The 27,403-nt window shown below is 39.3% G+C and overlaps 1 protein-coding gene across 2 annotated transcripts in view; it reads left to right on the top strand.

Annotated features, from left to right (window-relative positions):
- The window catches only part of BCKDHB (branched chain keto acid dehydrogenase E1 subunit beta), a 271,499-nt gene that overhangs the window by 157,238 nt on the left and 86,858 nt on the right, over positions 1–27,403 (top strand). For both annotated transcript variants that reach the window (XM_074990978.1, XM_074990980.1), the window contains exon 9: positions 24,780–24,866. In XM_074990978.1, coding sequence (XP_074847079.1) covers positions 24,780–24,866 — 87 coding nt within the window. The remainder of the gene's footprint in view (positions 1–24,779; positions 24,867–27,403) is intronic.

The raw sequence follows: 27,403 nt of genomic DNA, 5'->3' as shown, positions 1-27,403 counted from the left end.
CTTTTAGTGAGGGACCCTCCCACAACCTCCCTATGCAGTCTGTTCCATTCTTCTATTCTTCCTCCAATTAGGAAGCTTGTATTTTTTTCCATTTTCAACTGTTTGCTTGCTTCATCCACCAGTTGCTTCCTATTTACTGAGACATGAGCTTTCTGTGGCCGTAGCTGTCCTTAGACAAGTTGTGTGTACAATGTCTAGTACAAAGGCACCCTACGGCCTCAAGGTGTGATACAAATCATAAACTGTATTTCTTTTCCTCATCTCCCTCCCTAATTTGTATAATCTTTTTTTTCCTGCTCCTCTTTCTACTTAGTAGGGGATCTTTCCTGAGCAATAGAGTTAAGATACTCTCTTTCTGTCTTTGTGCTGCCTATGTGCTTGCTCATGCATTCTGAGCAGGCACCTGTTGGAGGCGAACATAAAGAAATGCTAGGCAAGGAGTTTAAAAGGATTTTTGCCTGTTCTCTGCTCTTTGCTTCTGCCGTAGCTAAGGAGCTGTAATGCAGTCGGGCAGCAGTACTGTACATCAGTTCACCACCTGTGCTGTGTTGCTCTTCCACTCCAATATCTTCAAGTTTTTCCTGCCTCCTCCTCCAGTCAATTGCCTTTGAGTTGGAGGTAAGGAGACGCACTCATAGCATAGTGATTGGTATTAACCCAAAACACCTTAGGCATTTGTTATTGGTTTTATTCTTTGGATTTGTACTTCATTATAATTGAAGATTACCATAAAAAGGAGGGAAATGGGCAGCTCAGTTAGTCCTTGAGTTTATTTTCTTTACTGTCTTTACCTCAGGTTGCACAGTGCTGGAACTATGGCACCTCTCTGGAGTGGCTCATTCTCTCCTCTGCCCTCCCACTGCCTCTTCATCCCTGTACTTCCTCCCCCATGGTCTCTGCTGCCGCCATCACCAAGGCAACGCCCCCCTGACGCTGGGCAATCGAAATGTGCAGAGGCCCTGAGCCAGGTGGCTGGGGCAGCCAGCAAGATTCCAGCTCATTAAGGTGGCCACATTGGTCCCTGCAGCCCCTGTCCCACTGCCCCCAGCAGTCCCCCAACATGCCAGTGTGTAATGAGTGCTGCCTATGGGGGGTGCAGGGCTGCCTTCCGCCTGGTGTCACTGCCACTCATCAAAATGGCACAGCTGTGAGTTCTGTCGCAATCCGTCACATACCCTCCTGGGATCCTCCCTCAAGCACCCCCTGACTTTGGGGCACCCCCTGCAGCCCCCCAGTACCCTGTTTCTAAGCCTCCCATTCCCTTCCTGATTACCCCTCCCTGCATCTCTTCCTGTGGTTCTCCCATAGGTTTGAGGCCCTAGCTAATTGCAGGATCAAAAGGGGGGCATGATGTGTAAAGTTTGCTCACTCCTGGTTTAATGCGTTTCACTCCTGTGTCTTACTGAGATTGCTATTCAGGATTCAGCATTTTTCCTGGTGGCTCAAAGATGTACGTTTTCATCAAAGCAAACATTTGCAATGTGTTGAAGCTGTGTAATCAGAAACTAGTGCCTAATGTCTTCTCCGCTCATGGAGCTTGAACAATACAGGTCTTGTGTAGAGACACAAAATATTTTATACTCTTTCATAGTGTAATGTGTAGCCTGGAAGCTATTTAACAGCAAAATAACAGGTAGTGCAAAGTTGATTCTTTTGACCTTGTTGTATTAGTTGTGACTGTATTTATCGAGTTTATAAAATCTGCTTTGGAAGGAAAATCAAAGATGGAAGCAAGGGCTTAGCTCTTTTCCTCACAAAAGTGTATATTATGATTTGAAAACTCAATTCTTAGGCAAGTGTGCATGAGTCCAGGAGCAGCTCATCGTAGTGAAGTTGAAGCACACTCTGAACATATCAGAGAACAGAACTGAACTCTGCCTTTGTGAACTCTTTGTAGTATCAGCTGTCTTTGTGCTATTGGTGTAGCCTAATGACATCATGACAATCCTGCAGACAATGCTTCTGGTGGCTCTTTAAATTGGGATTTTTGTTTGTTTGTTTGCTTGCTTGTTTGTTTTTTGCACGAGAGAACTGTAGGGATCCATGGTAAGAATTCTAAATTAACGTATCAAAGTTCTTAGGTATCATACTTATTTTGCCAGCTAATTTAATGCACCATTCCTTTGGACAATGCTTGTTTGGGTTATGAAGCTAACCAATCCTGAAGTTAGGGGAGTATAATAGGATGTAGGAAGCTACATCTGACATGTTTCAGTCTGGGAAAACAAGGTGATCTTCTGATAGGGATATGCACTGGGGTATGAGTGGGGTAAGCGATCTTGTAGGATAAAAGGGAATGTTTTGTGAGTTAAATTTAGGCTCTAGAAAGAATGTTACAAATTTGTTTTATATGCAATCGTTTGTTTCCAGTATGATTTCTTGCTATCATTTGAATCTGTGTTCTTTTGTAATAAATGTTTTTTCCCCTTGTTTTTACTGTAAATGTGTCTAAGTGCTACATAGTAAGCAGAGAGATGCTTCTGAGGTAAAACTAGTAAACTGGTGTCTATGGTTCCTTTGGGAGTGTTCAGTGGATCAGGGGCTGGGCACTGCAGAGGGGTGATGGGAGGACAGGTGTGTGCCTGTCCCTACTGGTAAAGAGTAAGTGAGGCCTGAGGAGCCCTACAAGACTGTGCTTGTGTTTGCCAGAGGCTTTTGAAGTTATGGAGCTGATCCACATCAGGTGCAAACAAAAGCACCTGAAGCTAAAAGAGGTACATAACACAACAGTGAGTACCCTGGAAAGAATCGTAGTTAGGCAGACTGATCATTGAAGTAGGCAAGTGTCTGAGGCCATGCCACCCAAACAGTGACTCAGAGAATAAGGGAGGAAAACTTAAGAAAAAGGAATGGTTCAGAGTGAAAGTTTGTGGTCTGATGAGAACTCAAGATGCTTACTCTCTTGGGCCCAGAATGAAGACTGATAGATGTGGGCAGATTAATATCTCTTCCGTGACAGAGAGAGAGAGAGAAAGAGATTCAGTTTTCAGTACATCTCTTCAAGTTTGGAAATTCATTGGCATCTACATAAAATCTGTAGAATTCCAGCAGAGGCCGGTTGTTGTATTCAGCCAGAAGTTTACTGTAGGTTTTCAGTTCTATGATTTTCTGTTGAAAATTTGCAGATACATTGACTGGTGTGGCAAAAATATTTAATTTCAGTTCCTTCACTTTTGGGTACCGAAATTGCTTACAAAATTTTTGAAGTAAATTTGTATACTCTCTGGCATGCTACACTGTTGAGGCAGGCTTTTTTTACTTCACAGGTTGGAAAATGAGCCATGTTTCCCTTTTCAATTTGCATTTCCCTCAGCTCACTTAGCTTTGAATGATTTTATATTTGAAAGCAGGGCAGTAAGAAGTGGGTTAGGCCCTTGAAATTTGACATTGAACTCTGACAAGTACTGCATCATGTTAACCATGAATGCCAGGTCACACGGCTACTTGGGATTGCTTATATCAGCCACGGAGTTTTCCTTCATCTCCATGAAATTTCACTTATCCCTCAGTTCATAAAACCAAATCAGCATATTCCCTTGGCTCAGCCATCGCACACCACAATAATAAACTAAATCACCATACTCTGATGTAAGGTTTTTTGGTAACTGTTTAAACTGGCAGCAGTTTAATTATCTACCTTTAATAAAGTTAAGTCTTGGTGCTGCTGTCGACATTACATTGTTCAGTCACGTGGACTGCACACTCAGATTCTCTTGATGAATAATGCAGTGACACAACCAACCTACTTTGATCAAGGCTCAGGTGATCCATTTCTTTCTTGTCTATGTCAGCTGTTCCTTTCTGATAACCAGCCTTAGCTAGAGTGTCATCAGTAGTAAGACTGCTACTCAATTTTTCGAATGATAACTGAAGCCCATGCATTGCCAACATAATTGTCTCAAAAATATCTTGTGATTTATTGATACAAGAAAGAAACTCCTTTTGAATCTCAAAATGTGGTGTTAGTCCAAACAGAAAAAGAGCCAGCTGGGCTGTACTTATTTTTGTTGTCTCATCAATAGCCACTGAGCAGAACTCAAAAGAAGCCACAGAACTTTCCGAGCTGAGTAGTGCAGTCAGGATGTCAGGCCTTGCGCCACCACTCCATCTGGGGAATGGGTTCCACTGCATCTGAGCACCTCAGCCAGAGAACAGTCTTGGAGCTTGAGAGCCTGTGATGAAATGAGTCTTTGCTCACGAAAGCTCATGCTCAAAACTTTTCTGTTAGTCTATAAGGTGCCACAGGACCCTTCGTTGCTGTCCCCCTCCATCATCCCAGCTGGTGCTCCAGCATATCCTCTCTACCTGCAAGCCCCGTGCCCTCTGACCCTGATCTCTGGGCACGTGCCTGGGACCCAGTAGGTCCCCTGACCAGAGTGTCAATCACACCGTGCAAGGCTGGCTGTGGATCAAACTTGGAGCCCAGTGGGGCCCATGTTCTCCCAGCTACAGTGGCCAACTTTCCCAGCTGGACAGACTGAATGTCATTTGCCTTGCCTGCTCCTGCTTACCTTTCATTTGCACCTTGATGGGCCCATCCACTACCTTCACCGGGGTGCCCCTGCCTCTGTGACTGGGTAGCTAGAGGGAGCTCTAGGGGAGTGGCCAGCTGGGTGCTCAGGGCAGTGGCAGTGCCCAGACCAGGAGAAGCCCTATTATGCCGAAAATCCCCATAAGGAGGCCAGCACCTGGTTCATCTCCTACTGAAGACATTTCAAATGTTGCCATAACTTGAAAGTGAGTAGAAGTGGGCCCCCTAGAAATGGAAAATACCACTCAGGTCATCATTCCATCTCTCTGAGTACATGGTTCTGTCTGTTGTAGTTTTAATATGCTCTATAAGGAAGCTCTTCTCTCTTCCAACACCCCTTTATTTTATCATGGTACCTGGGAGCCCCAGTCATGGATCTAGGACCCCATTGCTTTATGTGTTGTGCAGACATAGAATAAAAAGACAGTCCATGCTCCAAAGAGTTTACAATCTCAATAGGAGACAAAAGGCTATAAATGGATACAAACATTTTGGGGAGCACAAAGAAAAAGTGAAAAGATATGGGCCACAATGTTGGGACATTGCTTTAGTACACCAGCAGCCTAAGCAGAAAAAATTATTTTGAAGATGTCACGGCTAAGGAGAGTTTTAAAGTAGCATAACAAGTTAGTTTTGTGGACGTGTATGTGCTTTACTTGAGTAGCAGCATGGGACAAAGCATAGAGGTGCTTGTTCAAAAATTTAACAAGCGGGTATTAGAAGGTGTCATCATAGGCCAGTTGGGAAAGAGACAACTTCTCAGTAGTGAATGATAGATGATGATAAGTGCGAATAGACCATGAAGGGTCTTGTTAGTGAAAACAAGCAGTTTATGTTCATTGTGGTAGAGAAGGGGAAGCCAGTGGTGGGATTCAAAGAGATGAATGACAAGGCCAAGATGATGGACGAGAAAAATAGGCAGCATTCTCAATGGATATTAGTGGGGCAAGGTTGCATTTATCAGGGCCAGAGTTAAAAATAACATTGCAGTAATCAAGCTGTGAGATGGCAAAAGCACAAGTGTTTTAGACATGTAGAAGGTAGACAATGAGGTACGTTGGAGATGTTATTCAGAGACAATCAGTGAGATTTAAGCATATCCTGAATGTGAGGACGTAGAGAGAAGTTTCTACCAAAATTATAGGCCTGAGTGATAGACAGGATGGTGCTGTCCACTGATTAAGAGAGGAGGTAGTGAGGATGACTTCCAGAATGAGGATTAAGAGCTCTGGTTTAGATATCTTGATGTTGAGCTATCAGTTAGACATCCATGAAATTCTGTGAGAAGATGCTAGATAGATGGGACAAGATGTAACTTTGGCCAGAAGGCAACAGGTCTTGTGTAGAGAGGTAGATCTGTGAATTGCCAGAATTGAGATGGTTGTTGAATTTGTGTTTCCAATGATGTAAATTGTAGAGGGAGAAAAGAAGGGAATTGAGGATAGAGATAGGTAGAACTTCCATAGATAGCTAGAGGGTTATGAGGAAGATCCTCTGAGGTAGTGATTCCCAAATTGTGGTACACGAAAGGATTTCAAGGGGCACATGGCAGAAAATAAATGACAAAAAATTAGGAACAGGCAGGTAGCCATGTTAGTCCATACTCCAACAAACACAACTGATCTGATGAAGTGGGTCTGTCCCATGAAAGCTCATCATGAAATAAATAATTTTGTTAGTCTTAAAAATCAGGAGATAAGTACTGGGACAGCACTGGGAGGGGGTGGCGTGGTACGGTGATAAAGCTGAGGTCCCAAAATGAGTACAAAAATGTTTTAATTTTGGGAAACACTACTCTGAAGGATCATTTCGTAAAGTAGGAGAAATATGAGAAGATATTGTCACAGAAGGGAGGACAGAGTTTCAAGAAGAGTATGTTCAGCATTGTCAAGTCCCCTGAGTGGTCAAGGAGGGTGGGAAAGAAGTATCTGAGCTTTGAGAAGGAAGAGCTCATTAGAGACTGGCAAGTGGAGAGCAAAGAGCTGAAGACACACTGGAAAGGGTCTAAGATGCACTTGGAGGAGAGAAAGTGGTTGTAGAGGTATAGATTTATGAATTTAAAAAGAAATGGAGATGAGGCAATAGATGTGGAAGCACTTGAAGTAAAAAGTTTTTTGTGCTGGAAGAAACTATAGTGTGCTTGTAATTGTGAGGGGTTAAGGAGAACAATTAGGGAAAGGGTCAGAGCTAGTCATCTTAAAATATTCCTTGTCTCCCCATGTACAACACTAAATTGTTTCCCACCTTCTTTGATGCTCATATCTTTCATGAATTACTAGAAAGCTATCTCTTCCCCAGTACCTTCCTTTTTGTCAGTACCAAGAACCCAAAGAAAGATGTTTGGGATGGGATCATTAAGCTGCCATTACAGGATCTTTGGTTTGCTAGGTCTTATTGTTGTTTCATATGATTTCAAACTTAAAGTCATTCACAGAATCAATAATCAACAGTAGAATCTTTCAAGGAAAACAGTGGCCCCAAGATTCAGTGATAAAAAAATATTGATATTCTGTATTCTGAGTGGGTATAGAATGCTTATGGAAAATCTATTTCCATTTATATGGCTGAATTACATTAAAAGTTTGATGAATTGATGTACATTATCTCAATATTAATGACCAAAATCAGATATATTCTACACGTCTTCATAGGAGCAGTCTAGTAATATAAATGCTTAAAGTGAGATTACTTAATTCTGATTCAACTATAAATGTGTTTTAGGTTTTTCACTCTCTATAGTGCCAGACTAGGTATTAACAATGCTATATTGGATGGATAAGGAACCATTTATATTTACAAAAATAATTTTTTTCATTTGTTCCCTCAGCGTTCTTGATAGGGCATTCCTTAGCACGTTCATCAAAGACCAAGCAACCAATTCCTTCTCTGTTATAACTGCCATTAATTTTAAATAGCTTGTCATCACCATTTCCTGAGCTTTCCAGACTGAAGTATGAAGCCCAAGTCTATTCCTATTCCTATGTCCATCTCTCAGGCTATGTCTACATTAGAGGGTTTTGTCAACAAAGCTCCACAGAAGGTCCAGATTCCCAAGGGCGTTCTGTCAACAGCTGTATGCTGCTCGCCATGAGGAAGAATACCTCTGTCAACAGAGTTCTGTCGACAAAAAGCTGGTCTGGACATTTCGGGGTCCCTTCTGTTGACAGAATGGGCTTCCAGGACACCAGGCAATGCAGTTGGCCATTTTGCTGACAGAGCAGCTGGCCAGTCTGGCCACTCTCTGATAGAGTGGATTGCTCTTTTGATCCATTTTGGTGGTCTGGCCACAATCTGTCAACAGAAGTTTTGACGGAAGATATCTTCCAACAAAAACCTCTGCTGACAAATCCCACTAGTCTAGACATAGCCTCGGTGGTAATATGGCAGAAGGCTGTCTACAGTATTGTGTTTTCAGTGTCATTCATGCAGAGACAGTCACATTATTCTTTGAAAATTACATGTGGGATGTGAAGTGTAAAGTGATACACTATGGAATGATCAAGTCCTGGTGTGGGGGCATTAAAGCATTATGGTCATACTAATATTTTGTTCTTAGATAGTTTCCTAATTGCGTCCTAATTGTGGTCACAATTCCTAATAAGATGTTCTGGCCATGCATACATTTTAAACTGGCAACTAATCCACACTGATGTGGATTTGAAATTGGTCAGAATCTGCCAGTATGGAATGCAACATGAACTAAGTTATATGAAATCTGTAATAAGCTACTGCAGACGCATGAAGAAGACATAAAATTATAATAATATTGTCTCAACATTGGCTTCATGGAGCCTGCTTAGAGACCAATTCTACAAACACTCTGATTACTGTCTTACTTTCCATCGTGAGTATTCTCTCTGAAATCACTCATAATAGGGTGACATGTAGTTGTGAGTGTTCGTAGGATTAGGCCCCTAAAGAGCAGTCACACCCTTACGAATCTCTTGTGTGAAAATAACAGCATGAGACTTTACTATTTTCTTTGCAGTGGTTAAAATGAGGATGGTTACTTAGGGAACTTTGAGGGCTGGATTCATACAATCATAGAATCCTGGGGCTGGAATACACCGCAGGAGGTCATCAAGTCCAGCCCGAGTCCTCAAACTTTCTTTTCATCTGAAATATAAGCTCTTTTAATCCTACCACGGATGATTCAGTTTTAAAAACAAACACATTCTTCTACCTAACGGGAAGCCTGTACTATGTATCAAAGACGGGACAACTCTCAAAAGATTGGCCCAAAAGAAATGTGATGATATTCAAAGAGGACAAATTGTCAGGTTGTGAGTGTGTGCTATACATACTTCTCACATTGATTACAGTGTTAGTATTCTCAGCATTGTGGAAAAAAATCCCATCCCTGAGGAGTACCAGTTTAATTGGTAAGTTAATCCGTAAGGAGCTTTCTTTAAGCACTCTGGCCCCTTGTTATGCTGCAGAGAATGGCAGAGGGAATGGCACTAAAGGAAATATATTCTTTGGTAGAAACAGCAAACCCAGGAGTGAGAGCACTGAGAGGAAGCATTATTGCATGGCAAACATGAAGTGCAGAGAGTGCAAGAGGCAGTAAATTGATCCAGAGATGTAAGCAAAATTAGATGGTAAGAGAGCAGCAGTCAGAGGAGCCATAATACCTTTCACATGATTTTTTTTCTTTTGATCCCCATTTTCTTTTATCTTTTCTTTGTTTCTCCTAAGCAAAATATGAGCCATCTATGTGCTTTGTCAGAAGAAACGTAACCTTTCCACTGTATTTACACATTGAGGAATGTGGTGAATAGAGTATAAATGTTTATGTTAAGAAACTATCAGGCAAATTGTGAAAATGGTGCTCAAATATTCAGTGTGAGATAAGGCTCTGCCTGATCACCAGCCTATGAAAGATGCACTACCAGACTCAAAATTGCTTTCCAAGCACATAGGCAAAACACAGTTTCTTAACCCGCTCTGTCTGCTTTCTTGCACCATGAATGTGCGATCATGTTGGTAGGTGTGAGGTCATGCAAGTAGGTGTGGGTCTGTGCCATTCCCAGAAGTACTGAGATATTGGATATCCTGGGGCCGTATCAGTGGCATTCCCATACGTGCCTTGACTTAAGCAAGAGCAAAGAGTATTAAATTATAGTATTGGAAATAATTAGCTGTGGAAGTACCATCAGCATATATTCACCCTTTTATATGGAAGCATACACTGATAGTACAGAAAATAAACTGATTTTCCCTCATATTTAGAAAATTAACATAGTGGTAAACAAAAAGAAAAGTCCCAGCGTCCTATTTTAAGGAACCGTGGTACCTAAAGCATCTAAATTAGAGTTTTTCGGCTTCAGTAGGGAGAAGTACAGAGTGACCTAGGCAAATAAGAGGATTGGGCCTGAAGAAATCCAGTGAGGTTCAATAATGACAAATGCCAAGTCCTGCACTTGGGATGGACGCATCCCAAGAATTATTACAATCTGGGGACTGACTGGCTAAGTAGCAGTGCAGCAGACAAGGACCTGGGGATTACAGTGGATGAGAGGCTGGATATGAGCCAACTGTGTGCCTTTGTAGCAAAGAAAGCTAACGGCATATTGAGATACATTACAAGGAGCATTTCCAGCATATCTATAGAAGTTATTATGCCCCTTTATTCGGCACTGGTGAGGCCCTATGTGGAGTACTGTGTCCAGTTCTAGGCCCCCCAGTATAGAAAAGATGTGGATGCTGTGATGGGGTTCAGGAGTCCCCAAGCACTGCACCCCGTCCTCAGGCAGGAGTGACTCTCACTCAGCAGGTAGAACAAGAAGTTTGTTAGCCGACAGAGGCACAGCTCAGCCTAGAGATGTCAGTACAGCAGGTAGAGATAGTCATTCCAACCCATCCTGGGGAGAGGAGCCTGAGACGTGCCCCATCTGGGGTGTAGCTTCCCTCGCTAGCCAGGCTGGCTGCTTTCCAACTCTCTCTCCCCCCAGCTTCTAACTGCTGCCTCTGATTCAAACCCAGCTCGGCTCCTTCCTGCTCTTTTTTCAGGTCAGAGGTCTTATCTGCCAGCTTAGGTTACAGCCCCAGGGGGTCATCCTTAGCCTGTGAGCTGCTCTGCCTGACACACACACACATCCAGCCTGACTCTCTCACATGCACCCTCCCACTCCATCACAGATGCATTGGAGAGAATCCAGTGGAAGACAACGGAAATGGTTAGGGGGCTGGAGCACAAGATCTACAAGGAGAGGCTAAGGGATTTGGGCTTGTTTAGTTTGCAGAAGAGTGGAATGAGAGGCAACGTGATAGAAGCCTTCAGATTCCTGAAGGAGCATTCTAAAAAGGATGCAGAGAGGCTGTTCTCAGTAGTGATGGATGGCAGAAAGGAACAGTGGTCTCTGGTTACAGTGGGAGAGGTCTAGGTAGGATATTAGGAAAAACAATTTCACTAGGAGGATGGTGAAGCACTGGAATGCATTACCTAGAAAGGTGATATAATCTTCATCCGTAGAGGTTTTTAAGTCCCAGTTTGACAAAGTCCTGGCTGGGATGATTTAGTTAGGGTTGATCCTGCTTTGGGCAGAGGGCTGGAGTAGATGACCTCCTAAGGTTTCTTCCACCTCTGTGATTCTATGATTCATCATGTGAAAAGGTATGTGTGGAAGAATGAAACATGGAATGCTATATGGCTGTGTAAAGCCCATATTTGCCAAGTCTCTGCTTAGATGTCAGAGAGAATAAAAGAAAGATTTCATTTAGACCAGCAGACAGGCAGAACTTCGGGGTTTCAATGAGTGTATATGATACTGTAGGGAGCACGGGGTTAGATTTTGTAGGAACTGGGGAAACCTTTGGGAAAGGGGGAACCTTTACATGAAAGAGATACTCCACCTAAACCAAAATGGTATTTACAATTAAAAAGATTGTGGAGTAGTTTATAAACCGGGCTGGGAGAAAAGCTGACAAGTGTGGGGGAGCACATAGGCTGGACAGTGACATCTTGTTAACAGAGATTCCCCATGTCATAATAAAGAGAAGAAGATCAAAGATAATAAAATATGGCTAAGATCAGATGAAAAACAGCCAATGAGAAAGAGTCCCATTCAGTCACATCAGGAAATGGCAAGCAGCTAAACAGTAATAGATAGAAGTTTTTAAAATGCTTATAAACAAATGTTAAGTCTAAATAAAATGGGTGAATGAGAGTGCCTCAGACTGAATGAGGATATTGATATAATAGACATTTCAGAAACTTGCTGGAATGAGGAGACTCAATGGGACACAGTCATACTATGATACAAATATAACAGAAGGGCAGAACAGATTATGCTGGTGGCGGGAGTGGCACTATATATGAAAGAAAACATAGAATCAGATGAAGTACATATAGTAAGTGAACCAAACTGCAACATAGAATCTCTATGGATAGTAATTCCATGATCTAATAATAAGAATATATCAGTAGGGGTATGTTACTGAACCCCTGACCAGGATACGTAATGATTGTGAAATGCTAAGGTAGGTTAGAGGTGTTATAAAAATAAAAAAAAATCAATAATAATGGGGAATTTCAAATATCCCCATATTGCCTGGGTATATACCACCTCAGGATGTGATGCAGAGATAAAGTTTCTTGGCACTTTAAATGGCTGTTTCTTGGAGAAGCTGGTTCTGGAACCCAGAAGGCAGTTCTTGATTTGATTTTAAGTAGAGTGTAGGATCTGGTCCAAGTGGTGACTGTAGCTGGACCACTCAGAAATAGTGACCGTAATAAATTTAAATGTAACATTTAATATATAAATTTAATAGAGACCCTACTATAATATAATTTAAATTCTCTGTAGTGAAACATTAAATGTAAGTGTCACCTATGATATCTGGGTGAAAGGAATCTGTTAAACTTATTTCTTACTGGGTCACAGGTTTAATATTCGTGAACAACAAGAAGTCTTGTGACATCTTATGGACTAACAGATATTTTGGAGCAGAAGCTTTCATGAGCAAAGACCCACTTCATCGGATGCATGAGTGGCTGGGGTTTCCAGAGAGATATTTAAATATATCCAGGGTATATTTAAATACCCCTCTGGAACCCCACAGCCCCCACTCATGCATCTGATGAAGCAGGCCTTTGCCCACAAAAACTTATGCTCCAAAATATCTGTTAGTCTATAAGGTACCACAGGACTTCTTGTTGTTCTCGAAGATACAGAGTAAGACGGCTATCTCTGTGAGGTTTAATATTGTTGGCCTTCACTACGGACCTGATCCCCTACCAATTAAATGCTATGATAGTCTTTTTAATTGAGTACACTGAATCATACCTAAATGGCTCCAATACCTCATTCTGGCTACGTCTACACGTGAAGCCAACATCGAAATAGCTTATTTCGATGAAGCAACATCGAAATAGCCTATTTCGATGAGTAATGTCTACACGTCCTCCAGGGCTGGCAACGTCGATGTTCAACTTCGACGTTGTGCGGCACCACATCGAAATAGGCGCTGCGAGGGAACGTCTACACGCCAAAGTAGCACACATCGAAATAAGGGTGCCAGGCACAGCTGCAGACAGGGTCACAGGGCAGACTCAACAGCAAGCCGCTCCCTTAAAGGGCCCCTCCCAGACACACTTGCACTAAACAACACAAGATACACAGAGCCGACAACTGGTTGCAGACCCTGTGCCTGCAGCATAGATCCCCAGCTGCCGCAGCAGCAGCCAGAAGCCCTGGGCTAAAGGCTGCTGCCCACGGTGACCGTAGAGCCCCGCACGGGCTGGAGAGAGAGCATCTCTCAACCCCTCAGCTGATGGCCGCCATGGCGGACCCCGCTATTTCGAAGTTGTGGGACGCGCAACGACTACACGGTCCCTACTTTGACGTTGAACGTCGAAGTAGGGCACTATTCCTATCCCCTCATGGGGTTAGCGACTTCGACGTCTCGCCGCCTAACGTCGAAGTTAACTTCGAAATAGCACCTGGCGCGTGTAGCCGTGACGGGCGCTATTTCGAAGTTAGTGCCGCTACTTCGAAGTAGCGTGCACGTGTAGACACGGCTTCTTTGTTTTATTTTTATTACTGCATAAGGTTGTGATTTAGAAAAGCACTTAAGTGGATGAGCCATTCATGTCCTTGATGATCTGACTAAGTGCGTCTCTGTATGGATTGAAGCATTAGGTTTAATATAACATTTCACAACACCAAGCCCCATTACAGGGGCGGGGGCAAACCCAAAGGTTCTGGAGACTCTGGGGAAATAAACTGGCTCAAATTCAACATAAGAAAACAAGAAAGTAATCTGTTCTCAAAACAGATTCTTTATTTTTAGCCATTAGCCAAGGGACCATCCTCTGTTCAAAGAGTTTTTAACTCCAAAAGAAGCTGATAGTGCCACCTGTTGTTAAGATTGACTGACATTTCCCATTATAAGGCTGTGTTTATATATAGAATGCCATATATGACATGAGAATGAAGCATCAGTCTTCAGAAAAGAAGAGATTTTTTCTGCTTTGTCACATTGAATTTGATCTAGTATGTATCATCATAGCGTCCAGAATTTTCTTTTTCTAGTTGTTGTTTGTTGTTATGCTAATTTTTTATATAGGGCAAAGAACAGTTATACATAGAAAGTAGAAAGAGGGGAAAATGCTACATAAACAAGCACTGTTGTCTGTACAGTCAGTTGGTTAACTAGCAAGATCCAGAGCAGACTCGGCCAAGACTTTCGTAACCAAATCCAACCTGGTCACACAGCCTGAGAAAAAGCATTATTAAACGCAAGAAATAAGAAGGAATCTATACCTTGAGAGGTAATTTTATTTACCCCTTTTATAGTAGGATCAAGCTATTTCAAAAATCCTTTGGAAATATTTTAGAGATTTATCCAAACTTACTAACCTGTTCCCTCATTCTAGCTTTCCAGTAGGGATATATAACTCTATGAGGGAAGTACAGACTGTTTGGCCTATCTCATAAAATTTAGCAGGCATTGCTGCTAAGAATTTAATTCATCTGGAGCCAGCAAATGTTTTTCCAACTTCAGAGGAGGGAAAAGGTTGTCTCCAACCCTTCAGCAACTCACCTAACAGACAATGAAAATGCACTGTGCGAAGGGACCCTCAAGGAAAGATAACAGACAAAATATTATTGTCTTCCTTTGGGCTGTAGACAGATGCATATTAAATGGCATAAATGTGTGCCTCATACAATTTTAACACACTGCCATCACCTTTTTTCACAGTGCCAGAATGTATATTTAAAAAAAATCAAACTTTTTAAAATCCAAAATATTATGTACATAAAGCCATAGTAAGAGTATTACATTTATAATTTAATTCAGGGGTTTTCTTCAGATTAATGGCTTCATCTTCATTAAATCTTCATTAAACTTGTTAGAGAAAAGTATAATTTAAAATGAAAACTATTCCATGGTTATTTAAAAAGAAAAGGCCCTCAGAGATTTTATTGTTATCTACAGTTTTCACTCTTTAATTTCCCAGCAAACCTGATCATCTGTGCCTTCTGTGAAATATTACCAAGTTGTGGCCATCCCACGTGTTGCAGGTGATGCACTGTTATGCAAATCTACATTATCTGACTGGCCTACTGGTTTAAAATGCCCCTGAAGAAAACCACTCTCCACATGAGAAAACTATTCCCTTACTGTAGTTGGAAGAATTTATAATCAACCTTATTAATATTTTAGAGTGATAATCATCTTGGGGATCTTGCTACTTTTCTTAACCATTAGCTCTCTCCTGACTTTGTAAAACTGCAGAATTTACTCCTTTTTTCTTGCCACTCATTGGAATTGCTTCTGATATTTTCTTCTTATAGACAATAGTTGCATGTGAAGGTTTCTTTTAATGGATTGCTCTGAACCCTGAAATTCTTAATTCTAGACAACTGGAGCTCACATAATGAATAACTTAGATGATATTTCCATCAGTTCATTGAAATTTTTGAGAGATGTCTAAGAAAAATATGCTGTTGGTCAAACTGGCAGACCCTCAGCCATCTAGAATAACCTGCCTTTCAGCTTGGGATTTTTAGGTAGTCTACAAAGGAAAAGGCCTATGTGTACACTTGTAAAATTCCTATATCTACAGCTGTAGAATGCCTAAAACGAAAAGGCTTCAGTCAGTACTGTCAGGTAATTGTTTCCTAGATATTATTTTTATTGTTTATTTGCCTATGATATTGCCTAGGCCAGGGCTCTGCAACCAAAATAGCGAGAAGAGCCATTTTTTTTCAAATTTGGTTACTAAATCAATTCTTCAAGATCCCAGTGCACATGGATACAAGATGGTCCTTAATAAATAATGTCAAACCATACTTTTTGTAACCCTGAGCTGGAGGGACCTCAAGGCAGCATGCCAGGGAACTCCAACCCCAAAACAGCTGGCCCATCTGTGCGCAGCTCCCGTCTTGGGGCACTCAGCTAGTTGCGTGATACCTGCTGGGGAGAAGACACCTGGGGCTCCCCACCGCACCCACTCCTGGCTTCCTGCTGAGCTGAGGATGGGAGGTGGGCTGCTCTGCTCTCTCTGTGCTTTTGCACTGAGCCACTGGGCTGCTGCGTGGCTACCTGCTTTGCTGCACTCCTCCTAGCACCTCATATGAGGGATGGAGAACAGCAGCCCTGGTGCTTGGTGCAGGAAATGCAGAGCATGTGTTGGCCCCACCAGTGGCCATGCCCCAGGTTACCCAAGGCTGGGCTGGTGCCATGCCTGCCCCCCCCAGGCAGAAGGGAACAGCCACGTGGTATTGTGGAATGGAGCCCCCCATCTCTGGACCACCCCCTACCTTCATGGCTGCTGGCCAAGGAACAGCCTGGCTGCCATTGCTCTTGCTGTTCCCTGCCCTACCACCACTGAAAAAATAGAACCAAATTCAGTTGTTTTGGCAGGAGGGATCTAGCCATTAAACCAACTGAATTTATTTCTATTGTTTCAGTGATGGCAAGGTGGAGAGCTGCAAAGAGGTCAGCGATCCAGTGTCCAGAGCTGCAAATGACTCCTTAAAGAGACACATGTGGCTCCAGAGCCACAGGCCCCCAGCCTAGTCTCTTTAGCCTAGGCTTCTTTCTGCTGTTCAGATTTAAACTTTACAATGTAGTTTATAGTAAACAGTTAAAATAAAGTGACAACAGTGGTTTATCTAACTCACCAGGAAGTAGTTATAAGTTCCAAACTAAACCAGAAATCTATCATAATGATCTGATATTTAGAAGTGTTTTATCAGGGAATTCTGATCAAAGCTGTGTACATTGAGGTAAGCTATGAAATTGTATTGGCTTAACAAGCAAACCCCAGGCTGAGGAGAACTGGAGATAGACTAGCAGGTGTTCTCTTTGCCCACATGCATATTGGCTCCATTCATCTTGCAAGAAAATATTAATATTAGTATGGCAGTAGCATAAAAATTCAGGTTACAGGATTTGCCTTGCTAATTTTGTGGTTTGCACCAAGCCTTGATTTGACAGAAATTTGATTATTTTTATAAATTTGGGAGGTCTCTTTGAAGCCTGTTGGATACATTAAAAAGTATTTGCTTTTTCATTTAATGATTATATTTAGCATAGAGAATGTTCAACATTTAAATGCATAAAGCACAAGTGTGGTATGATAAAATGTAATAAGGCAAAATGGCTGAAGGTGGACAGCAAACAGGAACATTGCCTGACACTGTAGTATGTAATTAATGTTTTTTTTCCTATGGGAGAAGAGGGAGAATAAAAATAATAACCAACTGGACTTAATATGGTTAAGTCGGGAGGCTACTTTTTTTTGTCTTCACTGAGTTGTCTGGCAAATGCATTTTTGTGTCATGCTTAAATAAATAATGCTTTTTCCATTAGCCCTCTTAGGGGTCAATGTCCCATTGCAGCTGTAGCAACACTGCTAGGATTCATCAAATGGAAATCTTTGACTCTTATTTCAAATTTTAGCTTGCTAAATCGAAAATAATATCTATAATATGGGTCTGGACCATAATTACTTTCAAAGAGCCAAAGGAGCAGCATACAGTAACTAGACTACATTTTTATTCATTTTAATTCTGTCATGTAGCAAATGAGTTTTTGGATGTACTTAACAACAGAGAAACTATAGGATTTTGGCAGAAAAACTCATCTCACAGTAAATATATTTTCATTATCTGCCTCTTAAGTTGTCTTAATTTTCTTCCTTTAGAATATTTTTCAGTGAACTTTCTTGGAATTGAACACTGTTGAATCCTTCTTTTATTTTTACCAAGTCTTGTCTTTTCTTCCAGAAGGTCTGAATAAATTGTAAAAGGAGTTGAAACCCCTTCACTTCATACCCTGTTCTCTGTGTGCTGTAGGTAGAGCGCTCACCGGGTCTTATGTGCCAGACACTGTAAGAAAGACAGTAAAAATGTTCACATGTTCTACTATTGTTTGATGAGTATGCGTGTGTGGGTGGGAGGAGGGGCTGAAAATCTTTCAACACAAGCAAAGTACTTGCCACAAAACTTTTGCTGTTACAAAAGTAGACTGTGCAGAATGAACCTGAAGGCCTTTTGTTCTAAAAGCATGAGCCTTTGCTGCTTGGAAGTTGTTAGGCTCTTATAAGCCTATATTTGGTCAAACCGTTAGATGGGGACAAAGATTCATATTCTGCTAATATGAAATAAAGATTTTCTTCCTTCCAGAAAGCCAATCACTTCAACATTACAAAATTTTATCTGGATCTCATAAACATTAGTTTTCTTGCTTCCAGTTGTAAATTTTATGTTGAGGTTATTTCTAACTAGCTTTATGATACAATTAAAATTACTTCAGTTTTAAATGGTTTCTTAAGTGTTGTAAAGAATAAGCATCTGATTTTCTTGCACTCAGAGTTTGTTTCTATTTTGGATCTACCTGGATAAACTGGTAACTATTGCCATCGGTGGTCCAGCTCAGATTCGGTATTCACTAATATCTCCACCACCGTGATGTGGGATTGCAATTTATTTACTGTTCTTTCAATGCCCCTTTAAGGACATTTAACAGGTTTAAATGTTTAAACCTTAAATTGCTAGCCGTTGAGAATCCCTGCTTCAAGAATTAATAGACCACTGAGCTGTATGTGAAGAAAATCTTGCTTGTTACTTTTATTTTAGATTTCCTGACTCTTGTTCAGTCTCATTCATCTTAGTCATCCAGTATAACTAAAGCAAAACTACTGTCTTTGGATTCTAAGGATTTTCTGCTTTCTTTTTTGTGGAAATTTGACTCTGTTAAAGGAGTAATAGTAGATATCTGAGTATTAGGTTTTCCTTTTTTGTATTTGGTTCACTAATTTGTGCATAAGAGTATTCCTTTCTTCTGTGAAGGAACTTCTAAAGAACATACAGTATTTCTGATTCTTGCAGATATTCATTCTGTGCAGGTGACTTACACATTTATCAAATAGAACATTATAGTGACAAAAATGTAAAAAGTCTTGAACCTCACAGCCTCAATGATAAAATGCTTTATTCCCCAATTTGTTTCTCTCTAGATTCCTCATCTCTATGCTTTACCTTTTCACTTACTATTAAAAATATGATGAATGGATCCATTTATGTTATTGAAACATTAATAGAAGTCTTGATCTAGGGACATTTTTCAGGGATTTTTTTTCTCCAGAACTTGTTATAAACCTGCGGCGAACAAAATAGTTAGGACTAATTAAATATGGGAAAACAATTTCATAAATAATTTATAATTTCAGGATTTGAAATATGTGCTTTTTTCATTTTTGCAATATTTTACTGATGGTTTTTACCAATAGTTTTCAAAAATGTCAATACACTGAAACTTTAGTTTGCAGGGAAAATGCAGTTTTGAGAAAATGAATTTTTAAAACATCTTTTAAAAATAATTTTGATTCAAATATAGCTAAAATATGAAGTAGAACATTTAAAATGAAAAGTTCAGTTACTGACACATTTTCTTATACTCTTTTAAAAATGAAACTTTATTTTTCTACAAGAAATTATAATTATCTCTAAGAATAGGTAGAATTAAAATACTTAATTTCTTCCCATTTTGAAGCAAACACAAATAATGATATTTTTATTAATTCAACTTGTAATGATTAGACTTTTATCAATAAATTTTTGTAGATGAAGATTTCACTGTACATGCTTATACTGATGAAAATGTTTCCAGCTGTAGTAATAAATATTACACATGGGCAAGGTCAGAAAATTGCTGCTCGAGAAATGAGTCAAATCCAGTGATTTAGAGTTTAGAATCGGTTTTGTTATAAAAAGGCTCGCAAATAAATAGTAAAAACAGTTATGCTTTGTTAATTTAAGGCTATTGGTGTATTTTGACATGCAATAGTGATTATTTGTGTTTTAATGGTTTTTATGAAACTTTGTTTCAGAATGTCAGAATGAATTTCAGAACAAATAATTGTCTGTCCATCCAATAATTGCGTGAAAATATGGGAATTTAAATGAATAAAAATTGGAAAAAACCTCAGATGTAAAACATCTTTTATCTGTCACACATATAAAAATATAGAGATAAGATTTTACCAAGCTTGTGTATGATGGAATGAAGATCCTTTTGTTCTGAGAATGTATGTTATTTTTTAGAAAATAAAAACAATTTATCCACATGACACAAGAGAGTAGCAAAATGTGTACTTTTAGCTTTTCATAGTTCCATTGAGAGGTATTGGCTTGGTTATGAACCAGCTGGTTACAGTGGAAATTGTACCCTTGAGATACGTTTAAAGTAATAATGTAAAATGCACCTGGCTGACAGTCAGTTTTAGTTAAGCCTGCTTTCTCATCAATAAGAGCATAATATGTTAGTGATGATGTCAGCACATACATTTCAGAACTTGTTTAATTGCCAGAATCATATAATTTTTCTCTGTTGTCAGCACTTGGAGGTGTGGAAAAAGCTGCCAAAATAATGAATTGTGAATCAGGAGGAAAATGGTAATAAAATAATTATGGAACGTTTTGGATTAAGAGAGTGGTGAGAGAGAGGCAAACTAATTTGCAAAGACTCTTCCTCACAAAAACATAGAGCCATACTTCAGAAGGTGTTAGGGCACAGTTCACAAATTCTAGATTTGCAAGATGAAGCTTTAATTTTACAATATTGCATTATCTGGTTGGACATGCTGCCCTTTTTCTAATCCGACAGAATGTTGTTGTTTTGTTATGATGATAGTCTGTAGCAACATACTGGACTATTTTAAAGTACTCCCAATAGGAAAGTAGGCGGGGAAAAGTACTTTTTGTTTTTTGTATTTTTTTCTTTTTAAATTGAATTTAAAAATCATGAGCCCTAGAGTCTCCCCCCCCCCGCCCCTGTCCCACCATTGAGCACAGGCAATGGGGTCAATTTTAAAGCTGTGCCTTGCTAATTGTGCTTCAGCACTGTTCAGGAGGGATTATTTGCTACTGATGACAAGTATAGTTAAAGCCTCTGGATCTGTTGACTCTTCGGCCACTATGTTGCAATTGACACCAAAGTGCAATTTAGGTACTACACTAACACCATTAGTGCTATTCTTTGATCCTGATTATCTATCAGACAGCAACAAACTTTCTGTCATATATTAAATTCTACAAGAAGAGCTTTATGTCTCTGTACCAGTCTTCTGAACAATTCAGGATTCACTGTATTTTTATCTTGTACTCTACATAAAATAAAATGTGTATGCATTTTTTACTTTGAATACATGGAAGCCAAGAAGATTTAGATAGAAGTTCCATGAAATAGTAACCAAGGAAGAAAATAAAAAAAAATGGGCAAAAAGGACAAGAAAACAAATAAAGAATGGATTGTGAAATTAATTTTTTTCTAACATCCTTCTTCAGCGCCTGACCCCATCAAGGGATGTCAGACAGTAGTCTTGGGGTGGGGAGAGAGTAATGCCAGCAATGTTTTTTAAAAAAACTAAGCACGCTTATATGGTGTGGAGTAAGGGCCCTACTGCCATATGCTGCTATGTTGTATTGCTGAGCAGTTGTTAACATATTAAGCGTATCTTTGGTTGATAAGGGCACCCTTTTGGACCACCTTTGTCTTTCTTTGTGGTGGGATTATGTTCAGTTATTCCTGAGCCCACGTGCTTGGTTAGATAAATATGAAGTACCTTTGTCACCAGGTTTATCAGGGAATAAATATGCTTTAAAATTTATAAATGAATGATCATATAATGTTCTATGACTTATCCCTTTGCAAGGAACAATTAACAATTAGTGAAGAGGAGCCCTTCTACAAATATAGAAATTAGGCAATTCATACTGCAACTCCTTGTTTCGTTTTCAAAATAGATACATTGTTATCATTAAATGTTGGCACAGATATATGTCTACCCAGTTCCTTTGATCAGCTAATCCCTTTGCTTCCAAAAGCAAAAGTTATATTTCCAGGTTTGTAGAAATGAAACAGTTTTAGTAATTCCAGGAGGATCATGCTAGTTAATATAAATCCTATTATTCCTTTTCATGCCACCCAGCTTCTGAATGGTCACAAGGTCTGGTTGCTAACATTTTAGTGTTAAATAGTGCCATCACTTGTGATGCAGCACTGGTGCCAGTCTTTATTGGATTTTAACACTGGCTTAACAATCAGTGAAAGTCTTGGAGTATGATATTGCAGACCCTTCGTCATTCTAACAGTCAGCTCGTGTAAAATCTCCTTCCAGTCAGTGTGACTGATTGTACAACTAAGGACTTTTCGCAGGAGTAATAGTTTCTTATTCCCTACTGTCATATGATGAGTGCATATTTCATGTTTGGAAATTCTTAAAAAGTGCGCTGTTGATTTAACAATAGCTTGGAAAACTCCAAATCCAACCCACACACGTCTCAGAACCAACTTATGTAAGAAGAATATTGGAACAAAATGTACTTTAGTTTAAAAACATAATAGAAAAAAGATTCAGTAAAATTCTTTATCTCATCAGTCAAAAACTTGAGTGAGATGATTAGTACATTTTGTTCTGCAATATGGTAGTCTCTACATGTTTTTGATATCTTTTGCTCTTTAAAATGGGTTTCCAGTGCAAGTGAAAGGAAATTCAAAACTACTTAACTGCAGATTACTTTCCATTGTATAAATTATTTTTCTTCTGTCTTACGTCTCTGTGATTGTTGCAGAGCTTCTTCATTTACAGAATATAGTGCATTCAGCACTTACAGGGCTGCCTTTCACCAATGCATCTGTGATCCAGATGTTGAAAACCACTAAAGCACTCCTGGGCTGCTAAAAATTGAGACATCCTCAATTCAGGATTAAATCTGTGTTCTGTCAAATCAGAATTTAATTTGTGTTCTGTAGAAAATAGAAGTTACCTTTTAGCTAAAGAGATATCACTTAGCAGCCATATTGAATGGAGAAATTGTCCCTTAGAGTTATTGCTGCAATAACCTCGGCAGAACTGTTAGGAAAGTTGCACCTGATAATTAACTCTTTTGGACTTCTTGTGCTTATCATTAAAAAATCTGATGGCAATAGGCCTCAAAAGATGAATATACAATTTTTTTTTTTCTGCTGTGCTACTCCAGAAGTTAATGTAACTTTTATGTGTGCTTTACTAAATGATAAAATGAGTATTACGAAAAGGAAATAAGACTTTCAAATTATTTTGACTCTAGGTAACTGATCTTGCCCAGGTCAAGATGATTTAGCAAATGGTTACAATAGCACATTTCATGATGATCACGTATAGTGGATTCTTGCACTCGTTCTGTGGCTAATGACACTTAACTGTTGTCCTTATGGTTCACAGCAAACCCAACATAAGCACATACCTGCTGTAATTAAAACCTTTTCAAGAACCACTGCATGTTTGTTTAATACACACAGTATGTACAATGTGCTATGTAACTATTTTTTGAGCAATGCACATTAAATCTCCTAACATTTGCATATTGTTTCTGTCTTTCTATACATTTTTTACCAGTAATTGCAACATAAAAATCATTGCTTTCTTGCTTAGGGTCCTCAATTTTCTTTAGTAAGCAAACTTTTATTTGAATGTTTTCGTAGCCTGTAAGCTGTGTCAGCCTTGATCCTATGCATGTTATCACCCAATCCTCCCATATTCAGCATGCCTTAGTGTGCATGGGGGACCATTGTAAAGCTTACTGGTTGAAAGAAAGTAATGCTTTATGGGTGGGGATTAGAGGAAGAAGGGAGAAGCTCGCAAGCTGTTGCGAACAGGGAGTGGGTCAGCAGGGTGACACCGACTCATCCCCAGGGATCAAAAGAGTTGGGGAGCTGGGAAGGGGCAAGCCTGGCAGAAAAAGCAGTAGAGCAGCATCCATCCTCTCTCCCTATAAGGTGGCAAAATACCAGGTCTGGCATTGTGTTAGCTACTCCTTTCTAGGGGGCTTGGAAGGCATTTTTCCTTACCGCCAGATTGGCCTAGTTAGAGGGTGTTTGAGATTTTTTTGCCTTTTCATGGCAGGTTCAGGGAGGGCTTTGCTGTGATAAGTAGTGAAGAGAGTCAGACTATAATGTCACAACTCGTTAGGTAAGTGTGAGGTGGAAGTCCAGTGCAGATACTCCATAGGGAAGGGATATAGTGACCATATAATGGCTTTTTAAGGACTTACAAAGGAGGTGTTGGTAAAACGACTGTAGCAGGAAGGCATTCAGAGCCTCTACAACTGGCATGACAGGGAGCCAACTCTCCCATTCTTATTGCCACCTTGAACCTAGCTCAAGGAGGGGATGGTACAGTCCCAGCAATGGGTTAAGTGGGGGACCTATATGGAAAAAGGGGACAGGGAGTTGGCTGAAGCCCCTGTGCACTTTTATCTGCCAGGTAGTTCAGATATCTGAAAATAAAGTTGCAGCCTGATCATGTCAAGTGTCTCCTCTCTTTCTTGTAGTATAGCTTCACAAAGAGCCCTTCCTTTTTTTTTTCCCTCCAGCTCAATTTTTGTTTCACCTCAGTGGTGGCATTGCTTACAATGATAAAGTCAGTTCAAACTAATGACATATAATTCCATCTTCTTTATTAGTTTGCAAACAAAATATGATATCGATGCTTTGTTCGCAGAGAAAAATCTAGCTGTCCATTACCATTCTGCTAATATCAAAACCTAGCTGGTTAGGCCCATTCATCTGTGCAAATAAAATGTTTTGTTCAGCCAGTAAGAGACATTGTATATTTTATCATTACATCTTAACAATACAGATTTTACATTATTTCTGATGTAATACAGTGAAAAAAGATTGCTGCAGGGGTATTGTGTGATACAAATATTACCTGTTTTTTTTTTGAAGAGTTATTATTGTTTCTTTTCAGTCAGTGGCGAAGACTGGGCGACTGCTGATCAGCCATGAGGCCCCTCTGACAGGAGGCTTTGCATGTGAGATAAGTTCAACTGTTCAGGTATAGTGCAGTTATTTCATTTATAATGTTTCACATGCCTGACCGTTGCAGAAAGAGTATTTAATCAGTAGATGAAAGGGCAAGGTTTTAATGCACTAGATATTAAAATCTCTCAATTGGCTTCCACCATCCTGTCAGTGCTATCACTGTACGTTCTCCAGAGAACGAATGTGACAGAAAGGAGATGAACTAGTATGACTTCCACAATTGGAAGTTGGAATTGACGTGATCAGGTTTCAGTTTTAACTGAATAAAAGTTTGCCAGTTTGCCTAGTATATTCTTACTCTGATTTGTACCTACATAAAAACAGAAACAGTATTTCATAATACATGTAAAGAGCAATTATTTGTATTAAGTACAACACACACTTATGTCCTTGAATTTTAATGTATTTCTTTAACTGAATAAAATATTTTTCTGAAGCATTCTTTTGTGAGATTGATCTTAAATATTCAGAGGTTTCAATTCAGTGTATATATTTTCATTTGTCAGAATACTAAAGACACCATGCAGCTAATGAACTTTATTCTAATGGCAGCTGCTGAAGTGGAAACTTTAATTTTAGCTTGAGTTAAGGATTTACGTTTGAAACATTCACTTAAAAATGTACAGTATGTGCTAGTAAGCATGGAAAAAAGTCTCCCTGCTGTTTTGTTTCCAGTTCTTGTTGAATTTACTTAAAACTTGATTTATATTTTATTGTTTTCCTCAAAAAGGGCCATTTAAGAAATGTTTCCCTTTTTTTCTTTTTTGGCATATTTTAGTTAGGAACAAAAATCAACCAGACCAAAGCATCCTTCTTCATCGCATTATGATATAATGGTTCAATATGGTGTTAAAAATAACAATTTCTTAAGGACCCAATCCTTCAAAAGTGCAGCTCTGTACATGCACAAATGCACTAGTTAAAAACATGGGAACAAGTTACAGCATAAAACAGTTGGGCTGTGTCTACACGTGCCCCAAACTTCGAAATGGCCATGCAAATGGGAATTCATGGGAATAAGGGGACTTCGAAGAAGGTGGCGCCCTTTCGAAAAGGAGCCCCGTCTGGACGCGCCGCGCGGTGGCAAGGCTCGTCAATTTCGAAGCGCAGCTGCCGCCCTCATGCTAATGAAGCGCTGAATATGCATTTCAGCGCTTCATTAGTAAACTTCGAAATGGCCATTTGCATGGCCATTTCGAAGTTTGGGGCACGTGTAAACACAGCCTTGATGACCAGTAGCAGGGGAAACATATATTTGAATTTCCTGAGATCTGTGCAGTGAAAAAAATGTAAATATACTTTAATGGATGGTTTTAAATTTAATGTGCTCTTTTAGGCTTACACTTTTTCTTCTATGTTGATAAAAATCATTGGCATTTGTATTAATTATCTAAACAGGGAAAAAACCCATCTTGAAATGAGCAAAAATATTTTATTTCATCTAAAATTTTAATGTTGTGAAGTAAACAATTTCTTTAAGGTTTTAATTTATTTTAACAGCCTGAGAGATAATGCAGACTCCTGTCAGGATAACAGTATTGCTCCCCGCTAAAATATAAATTGACTCTTTAGGACTTGATTCTGCCAAACTATTTAACATTTAATAGTGGTCTTACCCTAGGGGTACTCTTACTGATTACAATAGCACAACCTGAGATTTAAGAAACTGCTAAAATTGATACACATTTTGCAGGACCTGGAGGAATGCAAAATTTCACACTTAATTTTTTTTTATATTTTTACTAAAAAAAAATAGGAGAAACTGAACTAAAATATAGTATAAGCCATTTTAAAATCTTTGATGTCCCTGCAGTTTGTTTAAAAAGTTGAATATGCTATGTATGATGAAATAAGTACACAGAAAACAAAATCTCCAAAGGTATTAATTCCTGCAATTGCTGAATATTTGTTAGGAAATAAAAATGCTTAAGAAAAAGTTGTTTCTCAGATCATATGAAACTTTCATTCTAGTTAATTTAAATAAAATAAATCAAATGTATCAATGCAAACACAGGAAAATAAAATAACAAGATAAAAAGAAAAAAATCCAATATATAATTTAGGAGGATAGTTACATTATTATTCAGACTACAAAACTGCTTTTTATTTTTTCAAAACTCTGTTAAGAAAAAAATTCACTGCATCTGATTCGTCTGTCATTGGTCCATTATTCATATCAGAACCTTCTTTTTGACTAATGTAATTTAATGAGAAAACAAAATAAAAACTGGGAAGCCTTAAATCCAAGGGACATTAGTTACTGTTCATACCAAAAGCATCTGCTGTATCTTGGGATAATACGCAAAATACTATTTGTTTTTTACATTCATATTTTAATATGGAAATTTGGAGACTATAGCTTAGAAAATCTTAACTAGTTTGCTGTGCAGACTGCTTTAAAAAATCTAAACACAAGAGGCTTTGGCAGAGAATTTAGCCAAGCTTCATTTCTGCTTGATTTATAAATAACTGAAGTGGTTCAGCTTGAATTCTCTTTTCTATCATGTATGATTATTGTTGCTTATCTCTTGGTGTAAATATTTTGTTGAT

This window comes from Carettochelys insculpta, chromosome 3, assembly GCF_033958435.1.
Source record: "Carettochelys insculpta isolate YL-2023 chromosome 3, ASM3395843v1, whole genome shotgun sequence".
In the NCBI taxonomy this organism is placed as follows: domain Eukaryota; kingdom Metazoa; phylum Chordata; order Testudines; family Carettochelyidae; genus Carettochelys; species Carettochelys insculpta.
The sequence above is the reverse complement of the archived record's forward strand: the minus strand, read 5'-3'. Positions and strand labels throughout refer to the sequence as shown.